The 11,532-nt window shown below is 49.1% G+C and overlaps 1 protein-coding gene across 1 annotated transcript in view; it reads right to left on the bottom strand.

Annotated features, from left to right (window-relative positions):
• Positions 1-6,937, bottom strand: part of LOC107122447 (zinc finger protein 721-like) — a 46,889-nt gene extending 39,952 nt beyond the window's left edge. Inside the window, exons 1-2 of the mRNA XM_015425550.1 lie at positions 6,858-6,937; positions 3,842-3,944 (exon numbers count right to left, since the gene is read on the bottom strand). Coding sequence (XP_015281036.1) covers positions 3,842-3,944; positions 6,858-6,937 — 183 coding nt within the window. The remainder of the gene's footprint in view (positions 1-3,841; positions 3,945-6,857) is intronic.
• Between the last annotated feature and the right edge of the window lie 4,595 nt (positions 6,938-11,532).

Raw genomic sequence — 11,532 nt, 5'->3', positions numbered from 1 at the left:
CCCCCCCCCGCGCTCGGCCTCTCTATCAAGCAGCTCAGTCAGTTTAACCCTTTCAGTGGTGCAGACAAATGGAAAGAAAATGCTTCCCGCTCTATCCATGAGGAGCTTCAGCTAGGGACGCCCTGTGCGGCTCAGTGGGGCTGCTGTGGAGTAACTCTGGGGTATCTAGTGCTGTTCAGCCACCTCGAAAATGGGGCGCTTGAGCAGAAACAAGAACCAACCTAGCAGTTCGAAAGCAAGAAATTGCAAGTAGATCAATAGGGACCACTTCGGTGGGAACGTAACACCGTTCAGTGCGCCTTGGTGTTTAGTCATCCCGGCCACATGACCACGGAAACGTCTTCGGACAGCGCTGGCTCTTCGGCTTTGAAACGGAGATGAGCACCGCTCGACTGGCTTTCGAGCAAGGGAACCTTTACCTTTTACAAAAGCTCACAGCCAAGCACATTCTGAAGCAGGGCTATCTATCATGATGCTCCTATTCAGTGGTGCTTACTCCCAGGAAAGTGGTTTTAGGGTTGCATTGAAAATCTGTGTTCCTGGAACATCTTCCCCGTTTCTCAAAACAAAATGACTGACAGATAGACCTCCTGGAGACTCTTGTCATTTCGGATTGGTCCGCTGTGGGAAGCAGCCAATGGAAACTGTCAGTTCAGGATGCTGGAGCTTCTATGGGACCAGGACTGAAGCTCAGTGTATAGTTCATAGCCCAATACACAACAGTTGCCATCTCCAGTTTGATTAATTCCTGGAGATCTGGGGACTTTCTCTTACCATTGGGGTATGCAAATGAATACTTTCAGGTTGGGGAGGGTCTTAAGGTCAGGCACCCCTTACTTCATTATGACTATTTCTAGACAAAAACTCAGTAAGTTATATAGAACTGCACCAGTATCTGTGGAGTTGGCAGGTGGACATTGTGGGACATGAATTCCCTAATCCCAATTGTCCTCCCCATCCCCAGATTCTCCCAGAAAGAATCAGGAAAGAGAAGTAAGATTCCCTCCTCCTGCTTTGACTCTCCCCCCCCCCCAATTCCTGGATCAAACCCTGGGCCAAGGCTTATTCCCCACCTCTGACTCCTTACAGCCCCACTTTAATTTCTTCGTTGAGATTGTGCCTTTATGGTGCAGACTGAAAAAAATCTCTTTTTTGCAATATAAAATAAGAGATTGGATTTATACCCCGCCCTTCACTACCCAAAGGAGTCTCAGAGCGGCTTACAAACTCCTTTCCCTCCCCCTCCCCACAACAGACACCCTGTGAGGTGGGTGGGGCTGAGAGAGCTCTGACAGAAACTGCTCTTTTTCAAGAACAGCTCTTATCAGAACTACGACTTGCCCAAGGTCATCCAGCCAGGTGCAAGTGGAGGAGTGGGGAATCAAACCTGGTTCTCCCAGATTAGAGTCCGTGCACTTAACCACTACACCAAACTGGCTCTATATAATGCTTTTGTTTAAATTTTATATACATAACAATAACCATATCCACATTAAAATTTGGAGATAACAATTAGCTTTCAAGTTTAACCTGGGACTTGTAATATAACCAGGACTTGTATCTTTCCCCCACGTTCTATCTCCATCTCGCTTTCCTCTCCACTAGAACTATCCCCATCTTCTCTTGCACTTTGTTGTTCTCCTGTCTTCAGTTTGCCAGGTGTCTGGGATTCCTTCCTTCTCTTACCTTTCTTCTGCTGTCTCACACTCCTTCTTTATGTCTTTCTCTGTGGTTCCCAGGTTTTTTCGTTTCCCTATGCTTTTTCTAACCCTTTGTTCTTTTGGTGCTGCTTCCTCTAGCACCTTTTCTGTCTCCATCTCCAATTCTAATTTTTCCTCTCCCCTCTGAAGTGGTATCTCAGGCATAGGTGTACATTATATGGGGGGCTCAGGGGCTTGGGCCTTCCTGAATTTTTCCAGGGGAGACTGCCAGGTTCCATCCTTTGCATCTCCTACCAAAAATGTCTCTGGTAATTTGTATTGCTAAAAATACTTTAAATTCATTCATCTATCCTCTATGACCATAGAATCATAGAATTGGAAGGGACCTCCAGGATCATCTAGTCCAACCACCTGCACAGTGCAGGAAATTCACAAATACCTTCCTCCCCACACCCCCAGTGACCACTGTTCCATGCCCAGAAGATGACAAAACCTCCAGGATCTCCAGCCAAACAAGCCTGGAGAAAAATTGCTTCCTGACCCCAAAATGGTGATCAGCATTTCCCTGGGCGTGTAAGAAAGGGCCACGAAAACTAAGCACTGAGGAAACCTTTCCTGCCCTCCCTTTCCTGCCTAAGTTCACAGAATCTGCATTGCTGTCAGATGACCATCTAGCCTCTGTTTGAAAGCCTCCAAAGAAAGGGAGCCCACCACCTCCCAAAGAAGCCTGTTCCACTGAGGAACCACTCTGTCAGGAAGCTCTTCCTAATGTTTAGCCGAAAACTATTCTGATTTAATTTCAGCCCGTTGGTTTCGGTCCGACCTTCTGGGGCAACAGAAAACATCTCTGTACCATCCTCTATATGACAGCCCTTCCAGTACTTGAAGATGGTTATCATATCACCTCTCAGTCGTCTCCTCTCCAGGCTAAACATACCCAGCTCCTTCAACTTTTCCTCACAGGACTTGGTCTCCAGATCCCTCACCATCTTCATTGCCCTCCCCTGGACACATTCCAGCTTGTCTATGTCCTTCTTAAATTGTGGTGCCCAAAACTGAACACAATACTCTAGGTAAGGTCTAACCAGAACAGAGTAAAGCGACAGCATACTTTGTGTGATCTGGAAACTATACGTCTCTTGATACAGCCCAAAATCGCATTTGCCTTTTTAGCTAATGCATCACACTGCTGACTCACGTTCAGTGTATGGTCCACTAAAACCCCTAGATCCTTTTCACACATACTACTGCCAAGTCTCCCCCATCCTATAATTATGCATTTGATTTTTCCCAGGGGTCATTTTGTAGAAAAAGAGGTGCAGGAGATCATTAGCATAACTCATTAGCATAACTTATTTGCATATGCCACCCCCCCTGCCATCACCGGAAGTGTGTCAGAAGGCAACACCCACCTTTCAGGCGCCACTGGACTGTTTTGGATTGCTAGCTATGGGGGGAGGGGAATGCGCAGATCTGCCCTCACAGAGGAGGGAGAGCTTGTACCTGAAGGCGGGCGAGGGGGGGAAAGGCTCTGCAACTTACCTGGCTGCCTCTTGCTCCTCATGGCCCGACTGAGGGCTGCTGGGAGCAGGGGGAGGGGCTTGTTGCATGTGCCCACCCCCTGGGCTTCTTACTGCCAGAGCTCCGCTCCTGTGCGCTCCTGCAGGAAATGACCCCTGATTTTTCCTACCTAAATGCAGAACTTTACATTCATCCCTGTTGAAATTACTGTACAGGAGAAAGTAAAAATTCTGTGGTCTGCTGTCTTGTCCACCACTCCCAGGTTTCCTACAGTTCTTTTCACACCTATGTCGCTTGGTAGGTTGTGAGCGTGTGTCTCCCAGTCTTCTGCAAAATTAGTTTGTCATACTACTACTTTCTCCTAGAGCACTGTCATTATGTTTTCCTCAACTAACGGAGGCCAGCTCCCAGACACTAGTGGGAAGCCTAGGCTATTTGGCCTTGCCCCACCATGGGACATCCCACGCCCTGTCCTTTGTTGCTCCTTTCCTGACACAGACCCCCATCATCGGGGAACGCTCTTCTGATTCTTCAGCCAGGTAATGTTTTCATGTTTTGCCCTGGCTGTTTTGCTGCACAGATTGCTCTGAAAACGGCACAAAGTTCATTTCTGGTCCATGCTGTCCGTCCTTTCTTTGGTCATGTCAGGCCAGCCTCACCGCTTTCATTATTATGGTGCCGATCTGCTTATTCTCACTCCCGCTGATGACGTCAATGGTTTTGATCACCTCCTTCCCGGCACTGTAGCGGCAGTCCCAAGTACTTCGGAGTGGCAAGCGTCACTCCTTCACGACCCACAATCCCACACCTCTAAGTGGAAAAGAGTCTCTACTGAAGCTATAAAAGGGTTTGCGCCCTGCTTGCTGTGCTGTTAACTGTAGTTCATCGAGCGGTCTTCTGTGCACGTACAAATCCCTCCCTCCTGCACCACTGTGAATTATCTCTGGAACCTTCCTTTGTTGGGGGCTGTGCCACTGTTCCCTCTAAGCTGAGTTAGTGTGAGCTAGCTCACAGTTTTTAAGCTTCCGGCTCACACATTTTTCTCTTCGCTCAGGAAGGATGGGGCTCCAGAGCAAACTGATTTATGCAGTAGTCAAGTCGCTCCCTCACAACTTTAATGCCAGTAGCTCACAAAGTAGAATTTTTGCTCACAAGACTACACAGCTTAGAGGGAACGTCTCTGCCGGCAGCGTGGGAAGAACTGGGGCAGTGGCTGCCTTGCTCACACGGAGGCCCCGCGTGTGCCTGCACAGAAGACTGCTCAGTGAACAACAACTATAGGCAAGTGCAACCCCGTTTTTTTGCTCTGCAAACACTCAGCAGAATTGAATGCTTTTCTTTAGCCACTTCAGTTTTATTATTTATTTATTGAATTAATTAACCGCCCTCCCCAGTAGGACCGGGCTCAGGGTGGTATACAACATAATCAGATAAAACGTCTCATAAAACCATTTTAAGATCAGGCTAAAACAGTAAAACATCACAACAGGGCTCTTTTTGTAGAAAAAGCCCAGCAGGAACTCCTTAGCATAATAGGCCACACCCAACAGCAGGAACTCATTCGCATATTTGGCCACACCCCTGACAGCACAGCTCATTAGCCCATGTTACCAGAAGTGTGCTCATCCAGCCACACCCACCTTTTGCTTCTTATTCTGTTTACCTTGATTGTTGTCAAAACCCAGGGCCTTTTTTGTAGCAGGAACTCCTTTGCATGTTAGGTTAGGCCACACACCCCTAATGTAGCCAATCCTAATGAGTTTCTGCTGTTGGGTGTGGCCTATTATGCGAATGAGTTCCTGCTGGGCGTGGCCAACTTGGGAGCCAGCTGGAACTCCGTTCCTGTTCGTTCCTGCCCAAAAATAGCCCTGAAACACAGCCAATCTGATCAATCCAGTAATCTAGTTAGCTATAGATGGCACTAAAATCCTAACAGCGCCGTTGTCTCAGGGGGAAGGGTGGGGGGGAGCAGAGGATGGCAGTGCCAAGACAGGACGGTTACTGTCCTCAACCAAACGCCTGGCGGAACATTTCTGCCTTCCACACCCTGCAGAACGGTGGTATATCCCCCAGGGTGCAGGTGTTACTCGGCAGAGAGATTCCACCAGGTTGGAGTCAGGGCAGAGAACAGCCGGACGTCTTGTTAGCTCGCAGGTGGGACCCAGCCTCTTGGGACTGTTATGCGGAAAGACTAACACCAAACAATTCTACGTGGACCAGTCCAGCCATTTCTGTAGTGACCCAGCAGCAATATGAAAAGGAAAGAGCTGCTCTAGTATCAATTTATTTTTCTGGCAGGCTCTGAGTGTTTTAAAAGGTTCCCTTGCTCGAAAGCCAGTCGAGTCCGACTCTAGGGTTGCGGTGCTCATCTCCGTTTCAAAGCCGAAGAGCCAGCGCTGTCCGAAGACGTTTCCGTGGCCATGTGGCCAGCATGACTAAACACCAAGGCGCACGGAACGCTGTGACCTTCCCACCGAAGTGGTACCTATTTATCTACTTGCAATTTCTTGCTTTCGAACTGCTAGGCTGGTAGGAGCCGGAACTAGAGACAGGAGCTCACTTCATCATGCGGCATACTCGGGTCTCAAACTGCTTAACTACTGACCTTCCACAGCCTGCAGTTCAGCGTCTTAACCACTTGAGCCACCGCAGCTCCTCTGAGTATTTTAGCAGCAGGTAAATTGCCAAATCCTTGTTGCCAAGTAATGTATAGTGGAGCAACAAAAAACACCCAGTTTCCTCAGCTTAATGGTATATTATTGAACACTGAACTTCAGGGCAGAATGCAGATTAACTTGGCTTGAATAGAAAGGAATACAGCAATACTTAGCTGGAGCTCTTTCTTGTCCAGTAGGTCCAGGATTGTCCTGGCCTGTTCTCAAACATTTTGTATGGGCCCAGCTATCCAGCCGCATACAGCAGGGAGGGAGGTGAACTGTGTCTCTCCTGCACTGAGGCCTTCTGGGTTAGCCTCTTAAAGATGTCGCACAAAACAATTGTTGTTAGGGGTGCCAGACTCCAGGCGGGTCCTGGAGATCCCCTGGAATTACAGCTCATTTCCAGACTACAGAGATCAGTTTCCCTGGAGAAAATGGATGTTCTGGAGGGTGGACTCTATGGCACTGTGCCCCACTGAGGTCCTCCGCACTGAGAGGGAGAGGACACTGGAAAGAGATCCTTGTCCAGTGCCTCATCTCACATTTGAGGCCTGAACAGAGACTCTTTTTCTTTAATAGTTTTTCCCCCCTCCTATAAATGGGATATTTTTACACCTCTCCTACACAAAAGAAGAACTCAGAAGCATTCTCATAACAACTGAAAAGCTGGTATTTTGGCACCCAACCAGCCCAGGGCTTTTCCATCGTGGCTCTGTGGACTGGGCTCCCTGAAGAGGTAAGGGGGGGTCCCTCCTTGACAATCTTCAGGAGGTGCTGAAAGGCCATCTTGTTTGCCAGGGCTTTTATGGGGGGTTGGATGGCAGGCATCTTTTAAGGGAGTGAGGGGGGAAGAGATGTCTGGTTAGCTATTTTAATTTTGGTTTTAACTGGGAACGTTTTAACTATTACTGTAAGCTGCCTTGAACTACAAAGAAGGGCCCTGACCATCGCCACCATGGAGCAGTGCACAGTGAGTGAGTCTCGTCAGCTCATGTTCCTCTGCGAGGGGACAGAATACCAGGGAGCCTGGTGCTGCAGCAGATGCCGAAAGGTTACGTCCTCCATGAGGGAGAAGAATTGGCCATCCACCGCAATCATCTCGCCCATGAGGTGACTGACTCCTTCCTGGGCCCTCCCTATAGCCCTTCTGGAGGACACTGTTGTCGTCCCTGGGGGAGTGACCTCTTGGAAGGTGGCCTGCCTTGACGTCCCACCCACGGCACCCCAGGTACAGGGAGCCTTTCTTGGAGGGGCCTCCTGCTCCCCCTCCATTTCTTCTGGCTGAGAGGGAGTGGGCCTCTTCTTCCTCCCGCCGGCCGCCACTCTTTTAACACGGTTGGGTGCACCCTTTGCAGGTGCCTGCGGAGGACAGTGGAGGACAAGTGTTGGCGGTTCGTGCCCCTCCGGACAAGGGTGTGGCACACCTGGCACTCTACCACACAGGGGTCGCTGGGGAGGGTGCGGAAGTGTTTCCAAATGGTGGGCTGGAAACGGGGCCCCAGGAACGGAGCAGGGGGGATATTTTCGTTTTCCCTGGAGTGGATTCTCTGGTGAGGCTGGAGGCCTGTGTTCGTTCTTTTCTTGATTGACCTTTCTTCTTGGACTGGGATTTCATTGAAGCCCCCTCCTTGGCAAGGAATGGGCTTATCCCTCCTCTTGTCTGCATGGCTTCCCTCCTGCCTTGGTGGTCCATCCCCATCTCCAAAGTGTCTTTCCGCATCTTCATTCTTGGCTATTTCCAAAGAGAACCCCTGGAATTCCCCAGCTCTCTCCTCTACATCTGCTGCTGGCATAAGGTAAGAGGTCCAATCAGCACCTATGCAAGAACATAAGAACATAAGAGATGCCAATGTTGGATCAGGCCAAAGGCCCATCCAGTCCAACACTCTGTCACACAGTGGCCAAAAATACCAGACTTCCTGTGGCAGTGAATTCCAAGTGTTAATCACTCTTTGGGTGAAGAAGTACTTCCTTTTATCCGTTCTAACCCGACCGCTCAGCAATTTCATGGAGTGCCCACGGGTTCTTGTATTGTGAGAAAGGGAGAAAAGTACCTCTTTCTCTACCTGCTCTTTCCCATGCATAATCTTATAAACCTCAATCATGTCACCCCTCAGTCATCATTTCTCCAAGCTAAAGAGCCCAAAGCGCTTTAACCTTTCCTCATAGGGAAAGTGTTCCAACCCTTTTATCATTCGAGTTGCCCTTTTCTGCACTTTTTCCAAAGCTATAATATTCTTTTTAAGGTGTGGTGACCAGAACTGCACACAGTATTCCAAATGACGTCGCACCATTGATTTATATAGGGGCATTATGATACTGGCTGATCTGTTTTCAATACCCTTCCTAAAAATCCCCAGCATAGCATTGGCCTTTTTTTTATTGCAGTCACACACTGTCTCGACATTTTCAGTGAGTTATGTACTACAACTCCAAGATCTCTCTCTTGGTCAGTCTCTGCCAGTTCAGACCCCATCAATGTGTATTTATATTTAGGATTTTTGGCTCCAATGTGCATCACCTTGCACTTGGCCACATTGAACCCCATTTGCCATGTTGACGCCCACTTGCCCATCTTTGACAGATCCCTTTGGAGTGCCTCACAATCCTCACTGGTTTTCACCACCCTGAACAACTTCATATCATCTGCAAATTTAGCCACTTCACTGCTTACTCCCAACTCCAAATCATTAATGAACGAGTTAAAAAGCAGTGGACCAAGTACTGATCCCTGTGGTACCCCACTGCTTACCACCCTCCACTGAGAAAATTGCCCATTTATACTCACTCTCTGTTTTCTATTAATTAGCCAGTTTTTGATCCATAAAAGGACTTGTAGGTCCTTTGATCCATAAAAGGACCTTTTATCCCATGATTTTTGACCTTACTTAGGAGCCTTTGATCAAAAGCTTTCTGGAAGTCAAGGTAAACAATATCTATTGGATCCCCCTTGTCCACATATTTGTTCACCCCCTCAAAGAACACTAACAGGTTAGTGAGACAAGATCTTCCCTTACAGAAGTCAAGCCACCAATCAGATACTGCTCATGAATGGCTGTGCAATTCCTTTATCAGAACCTCCTTCCCCACAGACTTAGTAGCTGGTCACACCTTGCCCCAGCCAGGCCCTCCAGTAGAGCTGTTTATATATTCTGCCTATCCCTCCCCTCCCCACTCCCCTCTGTATGTGCTTTAAGGGGGAAAGTGGCAAAGAATCGTTCTCCTGCTGTTCTCATTTGACTTGCTGTACACCTCTTTGGATTCTCTGCTCTTGATGATTAAATACAAGAAGTCACCATGGTATTCAGTCCTGCAGCTGTGCAGAGAGTGTCCTTCTAGTTGTGATGAGAGCCATGAGGAGCCACTTTGCAGTGCAAACATGTTTGCTGGGGATGGGAGGGAAAAACCAGGAACTAACCAAGTGCACCCTAAAGTTCAAAGAGGACCCCCATGGTTTTTGGAAAAGGTGCCCGTTTTGGGGGATGCTGTGAAGACCTGAAGGCATCTAGGCGAAGGCTGTAGAAAGGGTTGGTGGGACTTTGGCCTCGTCCCGCTTGGCTGCTCTACAGCAACCCACCACCTTTTCCTGGAATATCCAGCATTTAAAGACCCCTCAGCCCCTTAAGAGCTGCAGCTGAACTCAGCCCCAGGAGGTCCTTCAGAGCCTCCCAGATCTGAGGCCCCAGAAGGCCTCCCTCCCTCTTTTCCCAGCAGGCTTTATAATTCTACCAAAGCCAAAATTGCAAAGAAGTGATGCCGGAATCCTCCATGCCTATTCCTTGTCTGTTCCCTGGACAGAACTGTGAAGGATACTCACTCGCAGCCAGCTCACATGGGAAGGAAATGCTTTCTGGAGATCCTCTCGAGAAATTCTCCGGCCTTTCTTCGGACACGAAGGTTTTGTTGGTCCCTGCTGTAGTCTCTTTTACATTCCTTGGTCCTTTGGCAGAGAGAAAGGCAAAGTGATCATTTTCTATGGGGAAGGAAAGAATTCCAAGGAAGAGGGATTTTTTTTCCTGGAAGGAGGGATTTTTTTCCTGGAAGAGCAAAGCCCTCAGTCCAAACCAGTATAAGGGGGATGGATCCTTTCCAGATCACAGTCACGAGCGGATGAGAGTAATCCCATCTGTGGGAAGGGCATGTTGTAAAGACTGGCAACTGAGAAATTAGGTTCTGGCCCCTTCCAGAATCTTTCTCAGCCTTACCTTGGCCTCAGGCTTGGGTGATGGCCACAATACTGGCCTTAGTTGCCCCTGGGCCAGCCAGGCGCCTTGGGTCACTCTACCCAGCCATGCCGAACATGGCTTTGACTGCCACCCCAAGTCCTGGAGGCCCCCACCAGGGGGGGTCAGGCCTCAAAATGATGTAACTAGTGGGTCAGGCCTCAAAATGATGTAATTGCTCTTCAAAATTTGGACGAATGCATCATCCCAGTGGCAGCTATTCACACATTTGGCACCTATGAAAGATCCTTACCCAGAGAGGCCACAGTCTCATAGTTCTCCAGCATGACTTCCCGGTAGAGAGCTCTTTGGTCCGGGTCCAGGAGCGCCCACTCTGCCTCGGTGAAATACACGGCCACCTCCTCAAAGGAAAAGGGACCCTGGAAGAAGAAGCAGGTTGCCTCGTCAGAGATCATGCCAGGCAGAACGGGAAGGGAGCCTTCCAGGAGGGCGCAGGATGCAGAGGCTGGCATGGGCAAAGGAAAAGGGCACTCAGAGCGTCTTTCCCCTCAAACAGCTGAGCAGCAACTGCAGGAGCGAGAAAGCCCTCCTGAGAAAGGAAGGGGGGGACCTGCACTCATCTCTCCTACCTGGAGTGGAGATTCAACAGCCGTTTCCACATCTCTGCAAAATCGATGGCTGGACACCGATTCTTCAGTGCCTGAGAGGGAGACAAAGGAGGGAGGGAGGGAGGGTGTCAGCCTAGACTCCCTCGTTTGGATCCTGCACCCCCCTCATGCGCCCCCCCCCAAAGGTTGTGAAACCTGGCCCTATATACTGTAACAAAACAAAAACCTTGTAATGACTTTTAGTAAATGGCGGAAGGGGAGGAAGAGAAGCACAAGGTGCCCATGAGCATCCGTTAGGGGGCAGTGTTCCCTCTAAGCTGAGTTAGTGTGAGCTAGCTCACAGTTTTTTAGCCTCCAGCTCGCACATTTTTGTCTTTAGCTCAGGAAGGATGGCTGCAATCAAACTAATTTATGCAGTAGCCAAATCGCTCGCTCACAACTTTAATGCCAGTAGCTCACAAAGTAGCATTTTTGCTCACAAGACTCCACAGCTTAGAGGGAGCATTGGTTGGGGGGAGGTTATAAATTCTGGTGACATGTTCTAGACTCCTTGAAATATGTCCTGTGACGTTAGGAACTCAAACACGTGACGGCATTCCTATCAGACTAATGCCCAGACGGGCCATTCTTCTGCAGGCTGGGCTCTCCCACACACCCTCGAGTCCTGTCTGGCGTGGGAAAACAAGGGGGGTGGGAAATGATGCTGCATGACACATCGCTGGCACATCTGTCCAAAATCCCAGAAGTGAGTTTGGCGTATCTGAAATAATCCAAGGGGTGTGACAGCAGCCATGAAATTAAAAGACGCCTGCTCCTTGGGAGGATAGCGATGGCGAACCCAAACAGCATGATAAAAAGTAGAGACATCACCCTGCCAACAAAAGTCCGCATGGTCAAAGCA

Source organism: Gekko japonicus, unplaced genomic scaffold (assembly GCF_001447785.1).
Source record: "Gekko japonicus isolate JY-2015 unplaced genomic scaffold, Gekko_japonicus_V1.1 scaffold729, whole genome shotgun sequence".
Lineage (NCBI taxonomy): Eukaryota > Metazoa > Chordata > Lepidosauria > Squamata > Gekkonidae > Gekko > Gekko japonicus.
Note: the sequence above shows the minus strand (reverse complement) of the source record. Positions and strands in the feature narration are given on the sequence as shown.